Source organism: Sceloporus occidentalis, unplaced genomic scaffold, assembly GCF_023333645.1.
Source record: "Sceloporus occidentalis isolate IW3139 unplaced genomic scaffold, rSceOcc1.0.p SCAF_4, whole genome shotgun sequence".
In the NCBI taxonomy this organism is placed as follows: Eukaryota; Metazoa; Chordata; class Lepidosauria; order Squamata; family Phrynosomatidae; genus Sceloporus; species Sceloporus occidentalis.
The window spans coordinates 192,891,432-192,916,880 of record NW_028316984.1 but is presented as its reverse complement, the minus strand read 5'-3'; the positions used below and the strand labels follow the sequence as shown (position 1 = coordinate 192,916,880).

The 25,449-nt window shown below is 43.9% G+C and overlaps 1 protein-coding gene across 4 annotated transcripts; it reads right to left on the bottom strand.

Moving 5' to 3' along the window:
• Positions 1-893: 893 nt before the first annotated feature.
• Positions 894-23,931, bottom strand: WDR89 (WD repeat domain 89). Of its 4 annotated transcripts, none has more exons than XM_089522746.1 (3): positions 23,846-23,931; positions 20,889-20,969; positions 894-2,344 (listed from the first exon to the last, which is right to left on the bottom strand). In XM_089522746.1, the coding sequence occupies exon 3, from the start codon at positions 2,300-2,302 to the stop codon at positions 1,151-1,153; it is 1,152 nt and encodes a 383-aa protein (XP_089378872.1). In that variant the 5' UTR covers positions 2,303-2,344; positions 20,889-20,969; positions 23,846-23,931; the 3' UTR covers positions 894-1,150. The 4 variants fall into 4 exon arrangements, with proteins under 4 accessions (XP_089378872.1, XP_089378873.1, XP_089378875.1 ...); XM_089522747.1 differs by lacking the exon at positions 23,846-23,931 and adding an exon at positions 21,627-21,859; XM_089522749.1 differs by lacking the exons at positions 20,889-20,969; positions 23,846-23,931 and adding an exon at positions 19,485-19,555.
• Positions 23,932-25,449: the final 1,518 nt, after the last annotated feature.

Sequence of the window (25,449 nt, the reverse complement as noted above, 5' to 3'; positions counted from 1 at the left end):
GGTCATCTCGGCCTCAGAGGGAGCCATCAGGCAGACCCAGCAACATCTTGGACTGCCTGAAGGAAGAGGCCCCTCCCTCCTCAACTGTCATCTCGGCCTCAGAGGGAGTCATCAGGCAGACCAGCAACATCTTGGACTGCCTGAAGGAAGAGGCCCCTCCCTCCTCAACTGTCATCTCGGCCTCAGAGGGAGCCATCAGGCAGACCAGCAACATCTTGGACTGCCTGAAGGAAGAGGCCCCTCCCTCCTCAACTGTCATCTTGGCCTCAGAGGGAGAGATCAGGCAGACCCAGCAACATCAGGGACTGCCTGAAGGAAGAGGCCCCTCCCTCCTCAACTGTCATCTTGGCCTCAGAGGGAGAGATCAGGCAGACCCAGCAACATCAGGGACTGCCTGAAGGAAGAGGCCCCTCCCTCCTCAACTGTCATCTCGGCCTCAGAGGGAGCCATCAGGCAGACCAGCAACATCTTGGACTGCCTGAAGGAAGAGGCCCCTCCCTCCTCAACTGTCATCTCGGCCTCAGAGGGAGCCATCAGGCAGACCAGCAACATCAGGGACTGCCTGAAGGAAGAGGCCCCTCCCTCCTCAACTGTCATCTCGGCCTCAGAGGGAGCCATCAGGCAGACCAGCAACATCAGGGACTGCCTGAAGGAAGAGGCCCCTCCCTCCTCAACTGTCATCTCGGCCTCAGAGGGAGCCATCAGGCAGACCAGCAACATCTTGGACTGTCTGAAGGATGAGACTTCTCCCTGCTTTAATTGTCACATTGTATTTGTATTGAATTCAATTTTCACTGTACACCGCTATGATCATTGCGGAATAGCGGTCTATAAATAAAACGTATTATTATTATTATTATAAATGTAAACAGCAGGAAAAATCTGCTGCCCACTGCATTTCAGAGACTAAATAGAACAATCAAATGGACACTAATCCACAAAAACTTATGCCATAATAAATTCACTGCATCTATAAGGCAGTAAAAGTCTGTGTCATTTCTGTTGCAGCCTTCCCCAAGTTGGCACCCTCCGTTATTCCACAACTCCCATCATTCTCAGCCAATGTAATGTGAATTACAAACCACTTGGGGAAGGCTGCTCTCGAAACACTTAGAAATGGACGTCTCTCAGCCCCACTTCTTTATAATGATTATTTTGTCTTGCTTTTGAAGTGTTTTTGGTGAACTCTCACTCGCTGATGAACAGAGGAAGTGATTTTCATCGAAGTCTTCTTTCCAAATGCTTTTCCCACAGCTCCTGGTTTCCACAGCAACAACTGTGCATCCTCTCCACCAGTCAACAAAGAATCATCCGCCATGTTCCAGTAGAAAGAGCGGACAGTAGCAGAGTGTCCACCCTGAAGGACCCCCAGAGGATTTAGACCTTTGATACAGGATTCCAGGAGACAGATGTTTCCTGACAACATCCCTCCAACCACAATCAAGTTGTCTGACTTTTCAAGATACAGACCACCAATTAAGTAATCCAGTTTGTTATTTTTTATGCTGACGACTTCCCTGGCATCTGGAATACGCAATAACGTAATTGGCTCCTCAGTATCCAGCTGGGTAAGGTCCCACCAACAAAATCCTTCATCATGGCTCATGCAGTAAATCTGTTGGTAATCTTTTCCAGACCATCCAATAAAACTTATTGACGAATCCGAGTTGCAAGTTGAAATCAATGCATCCTCTTCATTGTCCTTGTTTATATCGAACACATTCACCAATCCATCGGTCGACCCTGAAACCACAAGGTTTGGTTTGCTGGGATGACAACCTATTTTAGTAATATCATCATTGTGGGATTCTGAATAGACCCCCAAGGGTGCTTTGCTGGAAGAGGCACTATTTGTGCAGCCCCTGGCATCCCAGAATACAATGAATGCATCTTCTTCCACTTTCTCTGTGCCAGCACACAGTATGAGGTCATTACAGCTTATATCAAAACTGATGAAGACATTGGAAGGATAGCCACAAAACAGCTGTACAGGCTCTAAAGAACCTGAACGCGTATCCCAGCATTTCACTGTTCCATCACTACCGGCTGAAAACAAGACATCTTTGCATGCATGTGCAAATCGGACACCACTGAGCAATCCTGGATGGTTACTATATTCCCGTAGCAAACTTAATGTCTCTCTGTTGTAAACTCTGATCGATTGATTGGAACAGGAAACAGCCACCAAATGGCTCCCTTCTGCTTTTGAAATATCAATATCCAATAAGTAAGTTGGGTCTTCCGTTAAGGCACTCCGCTTTGCTATTTGGAGCCTGGAAAATTGCTCTCTGATCTTCTCCATAGCAACTGCAAATGAAATCACATCCAGAGGCGGAGGAAAGTTCTGCAATAAATAAATAAGCCAAATTAAGCCAGGTTTGCACTGTTAATGAACTGTGAAACACTTTTCAGCATGCAACAAGTTGGGCAATTCAGATCTTATTTTTCCTCCCAATTTAACAATTTAGATCTGGGATGACCAATTTCTCTCTGCAATATAAGGGAGCCACCAGCCAGACAATGGCCCAAGCTGTTTGGGAGGATCATACTATCTAGTTCAACCTTCCACAGCAGCCAAATGATTCCTAATGGCATCATGGCAAGCCCAAAACAGCACCTTCACGAACATGCTCCTCAGCAAGTGCTACATAGCAGTACACTGTCTCCAAAACTGGAATCAGTACAGTGGGTCCTTGGTATCCACTGCAGCTTGGTTCCAGGGCCCTTCCTAGGTACCAAAATCAACTCTTCCAGTCCCATTATGCACAATGGTGTAGTAAAATAGCATCCCTTATATAAAATGGCAAACAGCAAGGTTTGCTTTTTGGATTTAAAAAAAATACATTTCAAACCATGAATGTGGATATGGAGGGCTGGCTGTACTTATTTCCCAGCCTTTGCCCAACCTTCTACCGTGGGCCCTTGGTATCTGCTGGGGTTTGTTTCCAGGACCCCCATATGGATACCAAAATCTGTAGATGCTCAAGTCCCATTAAATACAGTGGCGTAGTAAAGTGGCATTCCTTATATAAAATGGCAAACAGCAAGGTTATTATTCCTATTAAATCTGAATATAACTAGATAATAGATAATACAGCATGCAAAGTACTCTTAGATGTATTAGGTGAACTTACATTAATGGAAGGATTTGTTTTTGAATAGTATTTCCTGCACCATAAAATAAAGTGATTAAAAAGAAGCAACTGACAGTAGATACTGATCTAACAATTTGAATTCTAGGCCAGACTCCTGTTGTTTTTCACTAGGCAATCCCTTTCAGAGAGAAAATACTAACTTTCCTCATTTACTCATTTAATTTAACTGAGCTAACAGACATGGAAATTCCTTTGACACATGGGCTGACCAAGGTCAGTACTAATAGCCAAGGGCTTCCATCTTCATGACTGAGCACTCACAAGTTCCCTGACATGGCACGGAATCTTAAATCCCAAAACTGCCTCAAAAAAGCTACAGTTCATGGAAAAGAGGGTTCAACGTACATTGACCATTCCACTTTATTATTAACTCAGGTTGCCCACCTAAACATTTGAAAATGAGAGAACCATGCTATTCTTGTTTTGACATTCATTAACACTGAGAAATCCAACACACATAACATCAGATTGTGTTTTTGAAATGCAGTGGGTCCTTGGTATCTCCTGGGTTTGGTTCCAGGATCCCCTATGGATACCAAAATCTGTGGATACTCAAGACCCATTAAACACAATGGCAAAGTAAAATGGCACCCCTTATGTACAATGGCAAAATCAAGGTTTGCTTTTTGGAATGTGTATATTTCTTTAGTATTTTCAAGCTTTGGGTAGTTGAATCTGTGAATTTTTAAAAATCCATGGAAATGGAGGGTCAACTGTACCTTATTCTCATCACACTGTTGGGTACCACCATTTTTTCGTCTTCTGTCAGGTATAAGTGCTCAGCCTCCTGTTTTGCTGGCTCAAACATAATCTCCAGAAATACCCGCTCAGACACACAAACACACGCAGCAAGGAAAAGCTTAATTCCCAAGTCACCAATAATCTTCCCAAACTATCTGCCTCAGTAATATCCTGTGACAAGGAGGTCCTCAGGTTAACTATCTACATCAAAGGGACCCTTCAGATCTTATTTGCACGAAGGTCTCTTTTGCTAAAACAATTAATATTGACATCGAGGGTAGTGTTGGTAGTATTATTATTATTATCATCATTATTATTATTATTTCTTTTCCACTAAGGAATAAGCAAGGACAATATTCCTTCTGGCAGCACAGCCAAAGAAACTTAAGCTGACTTCAGCCTAACTGGCTTAAATCTGTCCCTTTAGACTGCCCAAGTTATTAGCAACGTAATTACATAAACACAGTTCTCAAATACTGTTCAGTAGGCTAAGCTCTCCAAAAGGCAGGGACTGTGGCTTCTGCTGAATTTTCAGAGCACAAAATGAAGATAAGGAAGCAATACACTCTCCCCACCACTTTTTTTGCAAAATTCCAAAATTCAAAGTATTCCAAAATCTAAAACTGTCCACATGGGTGGCTGAGATGATGATACCTTTGCTTTCGGATGGTTCAGTGTACACAAACTGTTTTGTGTGCAAATCTGATAAAAGTAGAGTGAGCCCTTTGTATCCACTGGGGTTTGGTTCCAGGACCTCCCATGGATACCAAAATCCATGGGTACTCAAGTACCATTAAATTTAATGGCTTAGTAAATTAGTGTCCCTGATATAAAATGGCAAACTCAAGATTTGCTTTTGGGAATTTATATATTTTTAAAAATATATTTTCAATTCTTGAGTGCTTGAATCGATGAATAAAAAATGTGTGGATGTGGAGGGTTGACTGTATTGTGTATAAAATTACTTTCAGGCTATGTGTATAGCATATATACAAAGCATAAATGAATTTCATGTTTAGACTTGGGTCTCATCTCCAAAGTGTCTCATTGTGTATATGCAAATATTCCAAAATCCCAAAAAATCCAAAACACTTCTGGTCACAAGCACTTCAGGTAAGAGAGACTGAGCCTGAAGTATCTTTTCCAGCCAGGATAGTGTGGTGGTTTGAGCATTGGACTGAGGACCCCAGGAGACCAGGATTCGAATGCATGGAAGCTTCCCACCCCCTACTCTAAAGCAAGATTGGTCCCACTCATACGTTTTTAACAAACAACTTAGAAACACACAAAGGGATCTTGTAATACCTTTGACACTAAGTGAGCAAAAGATGTTGTAGCATAACTTTCATAAGCTTATCCTGGGTCCTAGACCGCCACTCAAACTACTATACTATTCTGTCTTGTATCTAACTATATGGTTCAAGATACAATTAGATACAAGCCAGCATGGTGCCGTGGTCTGGCTGGTGATCTAGCACCCAGAATAAGCTTGAACAAGACTTCCAGGATTTCCACGGCTGAGCAGGGACTCCCAGACTCCTTCTCAAACTACTACACTGGGTCTCTCCCGACCCATTGAATCACTTGGATTTGCCTATATATTAATTCATCATTCAACCATTGACTTAATAGGTCTACTCTAGTTAGGATTAACAATTGAATTCAGGCCACAGCATTTGTATGTGCCCTCAAATGTCTTAATAATTACAACTACTATGTTCAAGGCTACCTTGAAGTTCTTTAAAATGGTTTTGAAATATGGTCAAATGATTTTTCACATGTAAGTCATCTTGTTTTCAACCTTATTCTTATAGGAACATTATAGCAGTCAGCTGAACAATGCCACATGCTCCAGTATCTCAGAAGGATTACGTGTTAATCCATAAGTGGTGCAAATCTGGTGCATTTATGAAAAGGTGCATGAATGATTAGCTACAAAGCTGAACATTTACTTACTAATATTTTTTATGTTGCCCCTCAGTCTGCCAGGCTCCCGAGGCAATGAACCACTGATAAATACAGATAAAAACTAACTGCACTAATTGTTACTAAATTAATATTAAATAAAATTTAAAATGTTAAATTCCTTTTTACATTCCCTAGACAGAGCTTCATTTAAGAGTACAGAGCAAAGGCCACAAACTGGGGTCCATCAATAGCAGCTTTACTATAGGGCTAGACAAGATTTGAGCATTTTTCCAACACCTCCAAGGACAGCCAGCCACTGCCCCCCCAGAACCTGGAATTGGGATTCAGGTCCTAGGCTGCATCTGCACTGCAGAAATAATCTGGTTTGACACCACTTTAACTGCCCTGGCTCAATGCTATGGGATTCTAAGAAGTGTAGTTGGTTGGAGCACCAAAACAAAGCCAGAAATTCTGTCTCATGCACAAAATTATTTTAAAATATTGTATAAAATTACCTCCAGGGTATGTCTATAAGGTATATATGAAAAATAAATAAATTTTGTGTTTAGACTTGGGTTCCATTTCCAAGATATTTCATTACGTACATATTTGCAAACAGAGGTATTCCAACATCGGTGGGGGGGGGGGGGGGGAATCCAATATATAGAATACTTCTGGCCCCAAGCATTTCAGATAAGGGACACTAAACTTGCATTTCATGCTTATAAAGATTTCCAAAGTACATTTGAGAGAGTGTTAAATGTAGAGCCGTTTGACAATGGAACCAGTTGTCTGAAGAGGTGATGGGATCTCTTTTTTTGGGTGTCTTTTAAAAAAAAGGCTGGACAGGTTTCATGCTGGAGATGTTCTATTTCAGTGGTTCCCAAACTTTGGTCCTTCAGATATTTGGACTTCAGCTACCAAAATTCCTGACTGTTGGCCAAGCTGTCTGTGCCTTCTGAGAGCTGAAGTCCAAAACCTCTGGAAGACCAAAGTTTGGGAACCATTGTAATCTAGCTGGATTTCCTGCACTGAACAGTGGGTTGGACTTTGTGGGCTATGGGTCCTTTCCAACTCTATGATTCTATGACATGAAAAGGTATGCTTCAGCCATCAAAAACCTGAAAAACATTGCTCTAATCATTCTGAAAAGCCATCATGGTTATCTTAAATAAGACATCGTGTGTGTTAAACTTGTTTCTGACTAAGGCAAAGCTATCATGGGGTTTTCCTGGCAAGGTTTGCCATTGCCATCCTCTGAGGCTAAGAGAGTGAAACTTGCCCAGGGCAACCCAGTGGGTTTCCATGGCTGAGCTGGAATTTGAACCATGGTCTCCAGATTCATAGTCCAACAATCAAACCACTATACCATGCTGGCACACAGGATAATAATGTGAAATTCTGCTGGGTAGAGACTGTCTACCCTTGTATTTATGCTAAAATGGATTTCCACATGTTCTGTGTCTGTGTGCATGTGCCTTCAAGTTGCCTGTCGACATATGGTGACCCCACGAATTGCACAGGATTTTCTTAGGCAAGGAATACTCAGAGATGGTTCTGCCAGTTCCTTCCTCTGAGCTCTGTTTATATGTCCTTGCCATCAGTGGGCATTGTTTTCCAGCGGAAAGGGCAGCATGCCACACAAGAGGGTAATAACCTACCACACTGCATTTTTCCTCAACTGCCACATCTCATTAAATCGCATTAGGGACATGCAGCCAAACATCAGCTGGTGGAAACGGGATGCTGGTTCTCATTAAGAGCAGCCAGCTGAAGGTTAAACAAACAATTGGGGCACAAGGTCCAGGGTGTAGCCTTCGGCTCTTCCTCTCCGTAAGAGGACATCGCGGCTGTACTTTGACTGGAGAATTTGCTCAGGAAATTGAAGCACAGCTTGGTTACATTTAACAGAAGAACTAAGAATTATTATTATTATAGCAATAGCATTTACATTTCTATACCACTTGTATTTACAATCAAACTGTAAGCCAATTGCCCCCAACAAGCTGGGTACTCCTTTTACCAACCTACATAAGGATGGAAGGCTGAGTCAACCTTGGAGACCTGGGATCAAACTTACAACCTTGTGGCTTCAGTACCAGCATTTAATCATCATCATCATCATCATCATCATCATCACCATCATCATCGCTTTCCCGCTTTTCATCCAAAATTGGGACTCAAATAAATTGGCTTATAGTTTAAAAGCACAGTTCAATTAAAAGCTTACAGAAGTGACCATTAAAATAGAATTAATCAGTTACAATAAGAAATGGTGATTTTCCACACACAACAAAGAGCTGGGAGGTTATCACCAGATGACTCTGAACTCTCACCATGAACATACCTGATCTTGTCTGATTTTGGCACAAAATCAGGGTAAAATATGGATGGAGAACTACCAAGGAATACCCCGGATCTCCAGGTAGAGCCAGGAAGAAATCCTGCCTTGGAGAGCAATAGCTGGCTGTCAGAGCTAACAAAGCAAGTCTAGATGGACCAAAGACCCTACTCATTGTAAGCAAGTTTTCCATATATCAGCATACCCCAGTTAACAAAGAAGCTCTTTTTACAGTCTTTCTACACCTGTCCATACTCCTTTTTCCTTTTCCTCTGTCTAACTGGATGTTCTTCTAGCAGCATCAGTATTGGGATGATGGTTATAGAGAGTTGCAGATACACAGAGGTCCAGTGCTAAGCAGCAGTATGTCTGCCTTAAACAACACAACAAAGCTTGAGCTGGGAAAGAATGGGATTCTTCTCTAGCTGATCCTACTGGAACTGTGTGTGCCTATCTACAAAAGGCAAGTAAAACAGCAGCTGCCTCCAGAATCCCATACTGAGCACGTGTGAACAGGAAAATGGAAAGAAAAGGAGAGAAAAGATGCTCTGGTTCAAAATCACAGATCTGTAAGTCTGGCCTCCAAAATGGAAATCATTTTTAAAAAGTGAGGCTGGTGAAAGAGAAAGAAAAAGTATCCTCGGATGTATTTTGGAGTACGTTTTCAAGCGGATGCTAGAAGGTTTGAAATGTTTTTCTCTGCTTATGCAAGCTTACCTGATCTGTTTGTTTTGTAATTTCACATGGACATATTATCAGTTTTGGATAAAAAGTTGTCTGAAACATGTTTAACTATCGTATATACTTGACTACAAGTCAACATCATGTTTAAGTTGAGGGCAGGTTTTGGAGCTGTACTTATGGGGTTTGATATGACCCATAGATATGTCAAGGGTAATACATAGAGGCATGTAATAAAGTATCTAAAGGACAAAGCAAAGGAAAACAATGACAAAGAATTTACAGAATCCCAGCAGGCATAACTCTTTGTTCTCATACTAAAGGCTGGATGGATGAGAAAATAAGAGGTGGGTTAGTGCTTCCAGGAAACATTACTCACTTGTCTTCCACCAGGGGATGTTTCCTTTTTTATCTTTTAAATAAGAGTTAAAGTGCAGTACTTACATGGATCCATGGATATGTTGACACCGTTTTGGGGGGTCAATTTTTTGACTAAAATTTCTAGACATATACATGAGTATATCCAGTGGTTCTCAACCTTCCTAATGGCGTGATCCACAGGTTGAGAACCGCTGCACTGGAGTATTATAGATAATGGTGCGAACCCTGGGTCTTAGGAGACCCCTGTGAATTGGTCGTTCGACCCCCAAAGGGGTCGCAACCCACAGGTTGAGAACTACTGGTATATACAGTACCTTTTTGTGTGTGTGTGTGCTTTGGTGGTGGTGTAGAAACCTATCCCTATTTCCATGTTACTTCTACCTCTGGTACCAAATTTTCTGTTTAAAAACTAATGCCCAGGAACACATCTCCTCTGTTAACGGAAGCGTTCCCATGGCACAACGTTAGCCACAAAAAAGGTCATGTCCAGCCATCAATAAGTTTTGTGTGCCCTTGATGCAGCCTGCAAAAACCAACCTTGCCATGACATGTCAGATTGATTGCTGGTACATCTAGGTGTGATCATATTGTGCCAATATTAAAACCACGCCACTCCAGTCAGTTTCCAAGCAAGGTATCAAGTGCTGGTTATTGCTTTTAAAACCCTACATGGTTTGGGTCCAGGCTACCTACAGGCTCACCTCCTCCCATATAATCCACTCCATACACTCATGTCCTCTGGCAGACATTTGCTCCGATCAGCCAGGATTAGACTGGCAACTGTCAGTCAGAGGACATTTTCTTCGTCCACTCCGAAACTATGGAATGAACTGTCGGGAGAGATAGCTAAATATGCTATCTTATTTTTTAAAAAAGTATTAAAGACCTATGTTTTCTGGCAGACCTACCCACTCGATTTTAAACTATGAATTTTAAATTAGGATATTTGAATTTATGTTGGGATGATTTTAATATCCATCAGGGCTAGCCTCAAGAAGAAGAGCCTCCATGGCAACTGTCATCTTCTGGCCTGGGAGGGAGTGAAATGGCTGGCCTATCTCCATCAGGGCTAGCCTGAAGAAGAAGAGTCTATTTTTATTTTTATGTATTTTATATTTATGTATTTTTATTGCTGTAACCCACCTGGATTCCTTGTGATTGGGCAGGCTATAAATAAATCATTTATTATTATTATTATTATTATTATTATTATTATCATTTTCATCATATGTCTTACATTTATGGGCTTTAACAATGTTTTAACAGTGTTTTTCAAATGATTTTATATGTTTTAATCTATGTTGTACCTTGCCTTGAGGCTCAGGGAGAGAAGGGTAAGAAATAACATTATTATTATTATTATGAAGAGGTGGATAAGGAATAAATTATTATTATTGGAAGTCAGCATGGTGTAGTGATTTGAGTGTTGGGACTACAACTCTGGAGATCAGGGTTTGTTTCTCCACTGAGCCATTAAAAAAATGGGGTGGCCTTTGGCAAGTCATACTCTCTCACCCTCAAAGGATAGCAAAGGCAAAATCCCTCTGAAGAAACTTGCCAAGAAAACCCTATGATAGGTCCACCTTAGGGTTGCCACAAGTCAAAAATGACCTGGAAAACATAATAATAATAATAATAATAATAATAATAATAATAATAATGTCCTTGCCCCAAAGGACAGAATCTTCTCATCATACTGCAATCCACTACTCCATTTTCTACAGCAAACCACAATTTGTCCTAACCATGATTGAGGACTATGTCAAAGGAAAGTTATGTTTTTAGCGGGGGTGCACATGTAACGTAAAAGCATAGTTAACTTTGGAAAGACAGGATGGTGGACACTGACTCCAGAAAGAAAGAAAATCTGTCACTGAGAGAGGCTTTTAGTTTGCAAATTATAGTCTGGAAAGAAAAGATTGTACATTGCTACCAAGAAGTATTTAGATGGTCAGATGGTTTCCAAATGAAATGCATGGTAAATAGAGCCATTTGCTGAACTTCCATCTTCCATTAACATTAGGGAAAAAAATGGGATGCCGAGGACTGTATTCAGTAAAATTATATTTAAGGTGTGAAAGGACAAGGAAAACTATAAGAGGCCTTTTAAAAGTGGCCCACTTGACTTTTAATACAATTGGAATAGAGTTATAAATATATATTGCGATGTTCAGTGTTCAACACACTAGTTATAAACATCATTGCTTAGGCTAAAGAGAGACCCGTGAGTCATTTTTTAATCCTACAAGGCCTTCAGAAATAGAACAGTGATTCATAAATTACATTCTTCCACCTCCTCTTTAAGAAACTTTCAGCAAGGCAGCAATTTTACAATGGTTTGCATATCCCCAAGAGCAATGCCATCAGATGGGCTGAGCTCTGAAAAGCAAACCCCACAAAAAGAAGAGACAGCTTCATAGTTACACCAAGAACTGTTAATGTTTGTCTGCATGAAGACCCAAAACCACACAACGCATATTCACTCGTTTCCTCTCCCTCCTACTTGTCTCCCTCTGTGGTTCGTGCATGTTTGCTCAAATTTTCTCACCTGGTTTCTATTAAGCTTCATTCTCCATTTTGCAATACTTTTGCCACATCAGTATAACACTCTCTACCCTCTTTCCTTCTCCATCACACTACTCAGAGTTTTGCAAAACTTGTAAACATTACATTTTTTCAAGTGCAATTCTCCAGATACTTCAATTAACAAAACCTTCAACCTAGGCTGCTGCCGCAGGGCAGAATTAATGCTGTTTGGCACCACTTTAACTGTCATGGCTCCATGCTACAGAATCGTGGGGTTTGTAGTTTGCTGGGACGCTAGAGATTCCTGGCAGAAAAGGCTAAAAGCCTCTGAGGGAGAGAGAAGGCTGGCCCAGTACCATCAGAGGCCAGCCTGAAGACAGAGGCTCCTCCCTCCCTAACTGTCATCTTTCGGCCTCTGGGGGAGAGAGAAGGCTGACCCAGTACCATCAGAGGCCAGCCTGAAGACAGAGGCTCCTCCCTCCCTAACTGTCATCTTTCGGCCTCTGGGGGAAAGAGAAGGCTGGCCCAGTACCATCAGAGGCCAGCCTGAAGACAGAGGCTCCTCCCTCCCTAACTGTCATCTTTCGGCCTCTGGGGGAGAGAGAAGGCTGACCCAGTACCATCAGGGGCCAGCCTGAAGACAGAGGCTCCTCCCTCCCTAACTGTCATCTTTCGGCCTCTGGGGGAGAGAGAAGGCTGACCCAGTACCATCAGGGGCCAGCCTGAAGACAGAGGCTCCTCCCTCCCTAACTGTCATCTTTCGGCCTCTGGGGGAGAGAGAAGGCTGACCCAGTACCATCAGGGGCCAGCCTGAAGACAGAGGCTCCTCCCTCCCTAACTGTCATCTTTCGGCCTCTGGGGGAAAGAGAAGGCTGACCCAGTACCATCAGGGGCCAGCCTGAAGACAGAGGCTCCTCCCTCCCTAACTGTCATCTTTCGGCCTCTGGGGGAGAGAGAAGGCTGGTCCAGCACCATCAGGGGCTAGCCTGAAGACAGAGGCTCCTCCCTCCCTAACTGTCATCTTTCGGCCTCTGGGGGAGAGAGAAGGCTGGTCCAGCACCATCAGGGGCTAGCCTGAAGACAGAGGCTCCTCCCTCCCTAACTGTCATCTTTCGGCCTCTGAGGGAGAGAGAAGGCTGGTCCAGCACCATCAGGGGCTAGCCTGAAGACAGAGGCTCCTCCCTCCCTAACTGTCATCTTTCGGCCTCTGAGGGAGAGAGAAGGCTGGTCCAGCACCATCAGGGGCTAGCCTGAAGACAGAGGCTCCTCCCTCCCTAACTGTCATCTTTCGGCCTCTGGGGGAGAGAGAAGGCTGACCCAGTACCATCAGGGGCCAGCCTGAAGACAGAGGCTCCTCCCTCCCTAACTGTCATCTTTCGGCCTCTGGGGGAGAGAGAAGGCTGACCCAGTACCATCAGGGGCCAGCCTGAAGACAGAGGCTCCTCCCTCCCTAACTGTCATCTTTCGGCCTCTGGGGGAAAGAGAAGGCTGACCCAGTACCATCAGGGGCCAGCCTGAAGACAGAGGCTCCTCCCTCCCTAACTGTCATCTTTCGGCCTCTGGGGGAAAGAGAAGGCTGACCCAGTACCATCAGGGGCCAGCCTGAAGACAGAGGCTCCTCCCTCCCTAACTGTCATCTTTCGGCCTCTGGGGGAAAGAGAAGGCTGACCCAGTACCATCAGGGGCCAGCCTGAAGACAGAGGCTCCTCCCTCCCTAACTGTCATCTTTCGGCCTCTGGGGGAGAGAGAAGGCACAGTACCATCAGGGGCCAGCCTGAAGACAGAGGCTCCTCCCTCCCTAACTGTCATCGTTCGGCCTCTGGGGGAGAGAGAAGGCTGACCCAGTACCATCAGGGGCCAGCCTGAAGACAGAGGCTCCTCCCTCCCTAACTGTCATCGTTCGGCCTCTGGGGGAGAGAGAAGGCACAGTACCATCAGGGGCCAGCCTGAAGACAGAGGCTCCTCCCTCCCTAACTGTCATCGTTCGGCCTCTGGGGGAGAGAGAAGGCTGACCCAGTACCATCAGGGGCCAGCCTGAAGACAGAGGCTCCTCCCTCCCTAACTGTCATCGTTCGGCCTCTGGGGGAGAGAGAAGGCTGACCCAGTACCATCAGGGGCCAGCCTGAAGACAGAGGCTCCTCCCTCCCTAACTGTCATCGTTCGGCCTCTGGGGGAGAGAGAAGGCTGACCCAGTACCATCAGGGGCCAGCCTGAAGACAGAGGCTCCTCCCTCCCTAACTGTCATCGTTCGGCCTCTGGGGGAGAGAGAAGGCTGACCCAGTACCATCAGGGGCCAGCCTGAAGACAGAGGCTCCTCCCTCCCTAACTGTCATCGTTCGGCCTCTGGGGGAGAGAGAAGGCTGACCCAGTACCATCAGGGGCCAGCCTGAAGACAGAGGCTCCTCCCTCCCTAACTGTCATCGTTCGGCCTCTGGGGGAGAGAGAAGGCTGACCCAGTACCATCAGGGGCCAGCCTGAAGACAGAGGCTCCTCCCTCCCTAACTGTCATCTTTCGGCCTCTGGGGGAGAGAGAAGGCACAGTACCATCAGGGGCCAGCCTGAAGACAGAGGCTCCTCCCTCCCTAACTGTCATCGTTCGGCCTCTGGGGGAGAGAGAAGGCTGACCCAGTACCATCAGGGGCCAGCCTGAAGACAGAGGCTCCTCCCTCCCTAACTGTCATCTTTCGGCCTCTGGGGGAGAGAGAAGGCTGGCCCAGCACCATCAGGGGCTAGCCTGAAGAAGAAGAGCCCTCCCTCTGGTCCATCTGCCTTGGTCCAGGCCTCAGAGGGAGAGAAGAATGCTGGACCTGATTCCCTCCCCCCTCACCATTCCCTTTATTTTATTGTATACTGTATGGTGTTTGTTTTTAATGCATTGTATGTGTAATTGTAACTTGTGTAAACCGCCCTGATCTGAGGAAGGTGCGGTATATAAATAAAAACTTTTTTATTATTATTATTATTATTATTATTATTATTATTAAATATTTCAAAAAACAACACATCCCAGAATTCCATAGCACTGAGCCACAGAAGTCAAACGTTCAAAACACACTGCAGAAATAATCCAGTTTGAAAGTGCTTCAACTGCCTTGACTCAATTCTGAGAGCTGTAGTTTTGTGAGACATTTAGCCTTCTCTGTCAGAGAGAGCTCTGATGCCACAATAAACTACAATTTCCAGGATTCCCTAGCACTGAGCCAGGGCAGTTAAAGCAGTCCCAGACTGGATTATTTCTACAGTGTGTTTTGGACCAAAACAGTGTCGAACTACATTCATTCTTCAGTGCAGATGCGGCCAAAAATTACCTTATCACAAAGTCCTTTTATGCCAGCCCCACTTTTTCCTTCTTGTCTTCAAAACTGTTATTAGAGGCATTGGCATTCATAGGATAGGTAGGAGGACTGGAAAAGTCCGACTTTTGCTACAGGATTGCTGCAGAGTGTATGCAGTAAACAATACAATTAAGCTGGCAATGGGAAGGAATGGGGTTTTTCTCTAGATCATTTTACTATAGTTGTGTGTGCCTGTCTACAACAGGCAAGGCAAACAGCAGCTGCCACCAGGAACTCTTACTGAGCATGTGTAAGAGGAAACAGAGAGAAAAGGAGAAAGCAGATTAGCCAGCCTCACCAGCTACCCCCCCCCCCCCCCGCATTTTTAAAGCATACTGTATACATTCATATATATAAAATTGACCCCAAAAAACTGGGCCGGCTTATCCATGGGTCAAAAAAAGAACCACTCTCTTTCTCTGAGTAGAGTGGCAAAAGGAGAAAGCTTAGTCCACCTCAGAGGCACCTAAAAGTAATACAACCCTTTCTATTCTCTCCACCATGGCTCCACTTCTGACCTTTTTGAATGCCTGGGTTGAAAAAGTACTAACAGTTATGCCTGCCAGAACTTTGTACGTTTTTTGGCACTGTTTTCCTTAGCTTCATCCTTTACATCCTTTTTTATGTGCCTCTAGGTTTTACCTTTGACTTATCCAATGGTCAGATTAAAATCCATAATTTTGGTGCCAAAACCTGCCCTCAATTTCTACAGGATGTTGACCTATTGTTGAGTATATACGATAGACAGCAATAGTAATAGACCTTTTGGGCCGGTCTGCCAAGCCCCTTGGCTTCCAAGGAGAGTTCAGGCTCAATCTGTTCTAGGATCCATTTGTTTGTCTTTTTAGCTGTCCACAATATCCTCAACACCACATCTCAAATGAGTTGATTTTTTTTCTCTCTGCTATCTTTATTGTCCAGCTCTCATATTCATACATGGTGATGGGGAATACAATGGCTTGAACGGTTCTAACTTCAGTGTTCAGCATGCCTTCCTCCAAACGTTCCACAGATCCTGAAGCCACTCTGAAATCAAGGAGCCCATTCATAATTCACAATTCTAGCACTATTTCACTTTAACTGCCGGTAGCAGCACCCTATGAAGCCCTGGGGTTTCTATCTTGGTGAGGTGTTTAAGAATTCTAAACACCTCTGCCCCCAAACTGCAAATCCCAGGATTCCAAAGAACGTTTCCATGTCAATTCAAGTGGAATCATAATACTATAACTGTATAGTGTAAAAGGGACCCTGGAGAATAGGAGATGTGCTATCCTCCAAGCTGATGCCCTGTACCTTTAATACCTCCCACTTAAAGGTCTAGAGGTGGGTGGAAGAGATTTGGCTCAGATCTAAAGAAAGCTGCAGCTGAGCTTCAGAACTTGTTGGAGCAAAGTGCTCACTGAAGAGTTCTCCAAAATGCTGCATGGTTTGCTCTGTCTTGCTGGAGCTCACAGACATGTCATAAAAGTGTGGTCTGAATTCCATGCATTAAGCAGGTTTGACCTTACAGACCTAACAGTGCTAAACTCAGGGTCTTGCATTTAGCAGCATAACCCACCTTTTCCTCCTTAGTGTTCAGAAGACAAACACGTGCAAAACCCTCACAAAGAAAAAACAAGAAAGAGTCATCTGACATTTGGATGCCATTTTTTGGAAAAGCCAACACAGAAGATTTCAAGCTCTGCTGAACTATTTCCAGGAAAGAGCTACTCCAACAACAAGTAAAAATGGTCCCTAAGGTTGGAAGTGACATCTCCATCCTTCTGATAAAAACAGAGTCCTGAAAAAGTCTGAGCATGACTCATATTCTGCATTTAATTGTTTCCCCAGCTGGGCCTTCCAGCTATCTTGCAATTCCCACACTAATGCACATTTATTATATAAGTCAGGTTTCCAAGGCAATGGGACCTGAAGAAGCTACGCAACCGGCAACCAATTTGCTCAGCACCGCTGGAATTGGTCATGGAGACAGCTGTTTTCTTCTTGCCTTTGAAGAAGAGTTTACCAGTTACCCGCTCACTTCCAGTGTGCTGGGGGGTGGGGGGGGGGAGATGCCAGATTTCACATTTGTTTCAAACATGGATACTCTGTTTATTCTATGGTAAACATCAAAATCACAGTGGCTTACAAATAAAAATATAAACCATCCCAAATGCTTCTGAGGTAGTAGGCTCACGTCTACAAAAGCTCATGCTACCTATCTTTCAGTTAGTCTCAAAAGTGCTTCAAGATTCCTTTGCATCCCTCCTTCTAATACTGAATTTAGAGGGCATGTGACAACAGGCCTGCAATCAAAACAGAGCTACTGAGAAACAAGAGGTGAGCATTAGCATTGCACATCTTCACTTAATTTAAAAAAAAAAGAAATATAAAAGATTGGCCTTCTTCCCCAAAATACAGCCCAAAAAGAACTGAGCATGCCCAGTAGTCCCAAAATATTAAATGTCAGCTGGAAATGAACAGAGGAAAAAACATGCAGGGAGAGAGAGAAGAATGATCTCACTGTGACAAATCTGCAAAACACTTTGCAGACAAAATCACTTGGATTCACTCTGACTTGGACGCTGCAGCTGAGACTGGTCCAGCGGATGTAGTTTTGGCACCTGCTTGCCCTGTATTATTAGGTATGTTTTAGTTTGTGCAGCCTGAGGATGTGGACAGGATCTTTGGAGAGGTGAAAGCCATCAAATGTATACTAGATCCTTGCCCTTCGTGACTCCTGAAAGCAGCAAGAGTGGACAAGTGGCTAGGATTGGCCAAGCGGCTAAAGGGAGTGGAGAATATCTCACTGCAGCAAGGGAGGTTTCCATCCTATCTAAAAGAGGCTGTGGTGAGACCATTACTAAAAAAAGGCCTCCCTGGATCCCACTGTTCTGAATAATTATCGGCCAATCTCTAGTGTTCCATTTTTGGAGCAAAGTTCTGGAGTGTGTGCTGGCCTCCCAGCTCCAGGGGGCTTCTGGATGAGACAGATTATCAAGATCCATTCCAATCAGGCTTCAGGTCTGGTTATGGAATGGAGACAGCTTTGGTGGATAAGCTACGCAGGGAACTGTATAGGGAGAGCGCATCCCTGTTGGTTCTGCTGGGCCTCTCAGTACGATCGACCCTGGTATCGTTCTGGGCCACCTCTCTGTGGTAGAACATGGGGGACTCTTATGCAGTGATTCCAGTCTTTCCAGAAGGGGTGAACTCAGAAGATGGTGCTGGGGGACTACCGTTCGATGCTCTGGCCATTGGCCTGTGAGGCCCCTCATGGTTGTTTTGTTCCCCATGCTGTTTAACATCTACTTGAAACCACTGGGAAAGGTCATTTTGGGACGCGGAGTTATTACTACTACTACTATTATTATTAAAGTTTAGTTATATAGTGCCATAAGTTTACATGGCACTTTACATAGTGAAACAACCGAAATATAGACAAAAACCTGTCTATGGCATACAGTTTAAAAAGAAAAAGCAGGAAATTATAAAATTAACAAGTGGGCCCTTGTTATCCGCTGGGGTTTGGTTCCAGGATTCCCAGTGGATAACAAAATCTGTGGATGCTCAAGTCCCACTAAATACAATGGGGTAGAAAAATTATGTCCCTTATATACAATGGAAAATCAAAGTTTGCTATTTGGAATTTATACTTTTTTTGAATGTTTTCAAGCCGTGGCTATTTGAATCCGTGGATAAAAAAATCCGCAGATAAGGAGGGACAATTGTATAATTAAAATAAATCTAAAACTATCAGTTTATAAAACAATACAGATTTATACACATTATCTACTGCCAAAATCAGGTTATAGGCTGGAAAGCTTCCCTAAACAATATTGTGTTTAATTCGGACTTAAAGTTGGCTAAAGATGTGGTAGTCCGTATGCGTATGGGAAGGAGATTCCAAGAGTAGGGAGCAGCACAGTAGAAGGGGCAAATCCGAGCGGATTGGTTGAGTCAACAGCCCTGAGTCTCTGGAACGTAAAGCATGAAAAGGAGTCACCAATATGCTCAGGACCACCTAACTCTACTTCTCTTTTCCATATGATTTTGAGGAAGCTGTCTCAATGCAGCCTCTAGAGCTGGGCTAGGTATTGTGTGGATGCTGGACTGCGACTCCCAACAGCGCTACTATACATAAATAATGCTAGAGAAAGCTGGAAGTTGAAATCCAGCACCATCTAAAGGATTGCACAAATTGCACCCCTGCTGTGAGGCTGCCCAGTTTCTCTGAAGATGCCAGCCACAGATGCTGGCAAAATGTCAGGAAGAAACTCTTCTAGAACATGGCCACTTAGCCCGAAAAACCCACAAAAAACTATGCACAGTATCTGTTGTTGTTGTATACCTTTCAAGTTGTTTCTGACTTTGCACCCATCCTATCATGGGGTTTTCTTCACAAGATTTGTTTAGAAGGGGTTTGCTCTTGCCTACCTCTGAGACTGAGAGTGTGACATGCCCAAGTCATCCAAAGAGTTTCCATGCTCAAGCGGGGCCAAGCATAGAATCAAACCCTGGTCTCCAGAGTCTTGGTCCAAAGCTGAAACCACTGCACCACCCTGGCTCTCAGTAGTCTCTACATTTACTTGTCCTGAACCTTTAGATAAAACAAGGATGAAAATACAGGAATACTGGAGATTCCACAAGAGTTCCACAAATGCCCCAGGAAAGAAATCAAGGAGGAAGAGAAAGAAGAGGAAGCAAGCAGATAGACACCGCAGACACTGCCTCTTCCTGCTCCAATGTCAATGTTCAACACAATACATTGCATTTTATTAATAGCATGAGCCACTCAAAGAACTTCAGCTGGATACAAAGCCACTAAGCAAAACAAATAAATGCTGATCTATTTTAATCGGTCTCATGAAGGGAGGGGGAAGCCTGTGTCATTCTTGAACAAGTCCACGGGGTGGCAGTAATTGAACAGCCATCCTTTGATATCTCCACTAGTTTTAAACATCCACAAAAGTAGTGTGTCAGGGTACAAAGAGATAATGCTATGCCAAAGCATTGTTTCTGAGTGCACAGATACAAGGAGAACTACTATAATAATCAATGCAAAGAAAGAGAAGATGAAGAAAAAAGGGGAGGGGGAAGAAGTCTAGTGGGACCTTTTCCCAAAGAGCTGAGAAATCAAAGTGAAACTTTAACCAAATTACAAATAAATGGGTCCTAGAGCAAATCAAGCCTGAATTGTCCCTCTAGAAGCCAAGATGACTAAACTGAGACCACCATACTCTGGATATATTATGATAAGACATGACTTACAAGAAAAGGCAATAATGTTTGGTAAGGTAGAAGGCAGTGGGAAAAGAGGAAGACCACCTTACAAAGAGCTGAAAGGGGGCTCATAGGCCACTGCATCCAATCCCCTGCTCAGTGCAGGATCTTCAGCTAAAGCATCCCCAATAGGTAGGCATTCAGCTGCAGCAGTCTGAATGTTGGACTAGGACCCAAATCTCCACTCAACTACAGAAATCTGAGTTACTTTGAGAAAGTTGCACTCTCTCAGCCTCAGAGGAAAGCAAATGCAAACCTCCCCTGAATAAACCTTGCCAGGCAAACCTCATGATATGACTTAGGGTTGCCATAAGTTTGAAATGTCTTGAAGGCCCACAAAAACAACAACACTAAGAGACGAACAGTTTGATTTTCACTTCTCTTCATGGATTTGCCATTTTGACATTGGGGCAATGCTTTCCTTGAACCACAACTCCAAAATCCCTTCCCTGGCCAGCCACTACTAGCTTCAAGTTTTAAAATGACAGCATGAGAACTTAGGAACTTTTCTTCCGACATGCATCATTTGATTAATAACCAACGGATGAAAATACTTACCCTCTTTTTGCAAGCAATCGGGATATGAAGAATTATGCAAAATACTATTCTTCAGAGTTCATCCCCTTGTTCCTTCTGATCCTATACAGAAATAGGAATATTAAGACCATTTTGCAAGAACACAGTTATTGGTGTAACAATCAATCATCTTGCAATAGTCATTAAAGCTTTACCCAGTTATGATTATGACAAGGCAAATCTCTCTCTTATCTATATCAAAGCAATTTGCTGATCCCAAGACTGAGTCCTGTGCTTGTAAATGCCACTTTAATTACAGGCTTCATCACGACAAGAGGCATCACCATGGGCATTCATAAATACTTTGGGCACATGCCACACCATAAACAAAATCTTGGTATGATAATGACAATAAGAGCAGACTTTGAAACAATGAGGAAGCAACAGATCTGGTTGAAAAACATTGCCACAGATAGAGAGATTTCAAGATGCTTAATCATTAACAGAACATCCTTGGTGCAGAAAGCAATTCACATCTACCTTCGTGAAAACTCTGTGAAATTCTAATTTAAGTCCAGTCCAGTTATTATCACTACAGGCCAATTGACTTCTCTAACCTACATGAACATGAAAATATCAGACTGACAGCTCCTACTCTAGGCACCACTAAACATAACAAAGGACACAGCCAAACTCCAGCAAAAACTGTCCCCCTTCTCTAGATTATCTAATAAACGTGTCCGCTAATTTAAAATGAAACGATCAAGTTGTATACAGTACCTTCATAATCATCACACAACCAAATTTAATTGCTGGATATCCAGGTTAACATACACAGGTTGAATCATGGGGTCTTCTTGGAAAGATTTGCTCAGAGGAGGTTTGCCATTGCCTTTCCCTGAGGCTGAGAGAGTGTGACTTGCCCAAGGGTCACCCAATGGGTTTCATAGTTCATCTGGAATCTCAAAACCCAGAATATTCCCAAACCCAAAGCTTTCTTCATGGGTGGCTGAGATAGTGGCACCTTTGCCTTCTGATGGTTTGGTGCATACCAACTTTGCTGCATGCACAAAATTATTTTAAAATATTGTATAAAATTACCTTCATGCCATGTTTATAAAGTGTATATGAAAGATAAAAGAATTTTGGGTTTAGACTTGGATCCCATGTCCAAGAGATCCAATAAATAAATAAATATAAAATCCAAATCACTTCTGATTCTAAGTATTTTCAATAAGAGAGATTCAACTGTAGATATCTAAAAGAGCAGCCAGTAACATATTCAGTCTACAGAAATCAGTCTGGGAATCCTTGGGTGAAGAGACTACAAACCAGTTTTGGTCCATGCCCTAATTCCAGGGGCAGAGCATTCTATAGGGAGCAGGGGCAGCTATACCAAATGCCCTTTCCAATGGCTTCCAAATGAATCTGGGGATCAGGTGGCTTCAACAAATGCTTTATGGGATAAGCTGAGCTCTCCAATAGTTCTCCTGAGGCCCTTGTGCCACACATAATTATAGCACTATAATTCCAGAGCCAGCTTGTGATAGTGGCTTGAAGGTTAGACTATAACTCTCAGTTCCTCACTCAGCTATGAAACCCTCTGGGTGACCTTGGGCACGTCACACACTCTCAGCCTCAGACACCAGATTAGGAGGAGTAGCTAATACCCCAGAGGACAGGATCAAGATCCAAAATGACCTGAACAGACTTGAAAGCTGGGCCAAAGCTAACAAAATGAATTTCAACATGGAGAAATGTAAGGGGAAAATAAAATGCACAGATATAGGATTGGGGATACCTGGCTGAATGAAACTACGTGTGAAAGGGATCTAGGAGTCCAAATAGACCACAAGTTGAACATGAGTGAACAGTGTGATGCGGCAGCTAAAAAGGCCAATGCAATTTTAGGTTGCATCAATAAAAGTATAGTGTCTAGATCAAGGGAAGTAATAGTGCCACTCTATTCTGCTTTGGTCAGGCCCCACCTAGAATATTGTGTCCAGTTCTGGGCGCCACAATTCAGAAAGGACATTGAGAAACTGGAGCGTATCCAGAGGAGGGCGACTAAAATGGTGAAAGGTCTGGAAACCTTGCCCTATGAGGAACGACTCAGGGAGCTGGGGATGTTTAGCCTGGAGAAAAGAAGGTTAAGAGGTGATATGATAGCCCTGTTTAAATATTTGAAGGGATGTCATATTGAGGAGGGAGCAAGCTTTTTTTCTGCTGCTCCAGAGACTAGGACCTGAAGCAATGGATGCAAGCTACAGGAAAAGAGATTCCACCTCAACATTAGGAGGAACTTCCTGACAGTAAGGGCTGTTCGACAGTGGAACAAACTCCCTCGGAAGGTGATAGAGTCTCCTTCCTTAGAGGTCTTTAAACAGAGGCTGGATGGCCATCTGTCAGGGATGCTTTGAGTGAGAGTTCCTGCATGGCAGAATGGGGCTGGAGTGGATCAGGGCCCTTGTGGTCTCTTCCAACTCTAGGATTCTCTGGTCCTACGATAGCGATGGCAAAGCTCCTCTGAACAAATCTTGCCAAGAGACCCCCCCCCCGATGGGTTGACTGCCTTAGGGTTGCCGTAAGTCAGAAATGACTTGAAGGCACAGAAAAACCAAAGCAAGAAGGAGATCCCACATTAGCTGCCCTGGTTCTGTGCAGTTTAGGAGGAGCCTCAGCAAACGACAAGCCCCAGGACTACTGCAGGGGATGGAAGAAGCAGGGCGACACCCAAGTGCCAGGCGCTGCCCTCTTGCTGCAAATCAGTCCTTTGCTGCCTGACGCGTCTATACAGAACCACAGGCTCAGTTTCCCTCCTGAAGTCTGTCTCATATTAACAGTCTGGCAACAACACTGTGCAGGCCAGCGTGGTGCAGTGGTATGAGCGCTGGACTATGACTCTGGCTGCATCCACACTGCAGAATTAACGCGGTTTGACGCCGCTTTAACTGCCATGGCTCAGTGCTGGAGCTCCGCGTGCTGCGGAAGCGAGTTACCTCCTCCTCCTTCTCCATTCCAGATTTAAAGAGGCAGCCTCGAACGCTCGCGCTCCCAACGTTCCTTCCTGCTTCAGGAAAGACGGCTCCCATTGGCTAGCTGGAGTCTGAAAGGAATCGCGAATGGCCAATCAGTGAAGAGGGGCGTGGCGGCTGAAAACATTGCCAAGGTCAAGCTGTGAGTCGCATGCATTCGTCACTTCAGGTCCTAGTTTGAACTAACAAGGAAGACGGAAGAGCCGCTCTACTTCGACGTCTCTATGGTGCAACGCTTTCGATTCGGAGCCGGAAATGCCTGTAGGACTTAGAATGGATCTAAGGCGGTCCCTTTGGCCAGGAAAGGCGCTGGAATGGGACGTGCGCATGCGCACATCGAGGAATGCCTCCCTGTGCTGTGGCCGCCAGGTGGCGCTGTGCGGCTGCTTTTCCTACCAAAGTGGAGGCTTTGTGATGAGAAATGTTTTATAGTAGTAGTGCTATATTGCATCTGCCCTGTAGAAATAATGCGGTTTGAGACCACTTTAACAGCCATGGCTCCCTATTACAGAATGATGAGACTTGTAAACGTACGAGGCACCAGCCTTTCTTTGCAGGGAAGGCTAAAGACCTTGCAAAATTACAAATCCCTGGTTTCCATAGGATTGGACCTACTGTATTAAAAGCAGTATCAAACCGCATTATTTCTACAGTGTAGATGCATCCTGAAACGCCTTCCGTTTCCAATGTATGTCCTACAACATTTCAGCCTTCTGTCCTCCAGGAGGGATTCCAAAATATCTTCCATTTTATTCAACAAAAATACACTTGTTTATTTGTTTATTTATGTTGGTGAATATAACAGACACAACAGTAGACAACCTGGTGCAAGATGAAATAAGCGTTTGGCTTTATATGGCAACTGCCGCCCGTATGATATACGCAAAACACTGGAAATCAAATGCAACACCGTCGATAAACGAGTGGATAGTAAAGCTGAATGAATTAGCCTTACTAGATAATTCGTCAATGTATGAAAATAAGAGAACAGCCCAACAATACGAAGGTCAATGGGAAGAAGCACCAAAATAAGGTAAGAAGACACAATACAAAAGTATGGAAAGAGATCTTACACAATATAATTCTAGAGATTTAGATAAAAGGAAGACATTGCATGAAGCTAAAAGGTAATAAGAAACGTATAGTCTGTTGTGAACTATATAATGGAGACATGTACTTGTCGGTTTGGTTTCGGTTTCTGTATTTATGTTTGCTCTAGTCTATACCCTTCAGCCAGGGCAGTTAGAACAGTATCAAACTGCATTAATTCTGCAGTGTAGATGCAGCCTGAGAGGCAGCATGGTCTAGTGGTTTGAGTGTTGGACTGTGACTCTGGAGACCAGGATTCGATTCCCGGATCGGCCATGAAACCCACTGATCTTGGGCAGGTCACACTTTCTCAGCCTCAGGGGAAGGCAATGGCAAACCACCTCTGAACAAATCTTGCCAAGAAAAACCCCAGGATACGTTCGCCTTACAGTTGCTGTAAGTCAGAAATGACTTGAAGGCACACAACAACACACGCAGATGCAGCCTTGGACCCATACTGAGGTTGTTATCAGTTCATA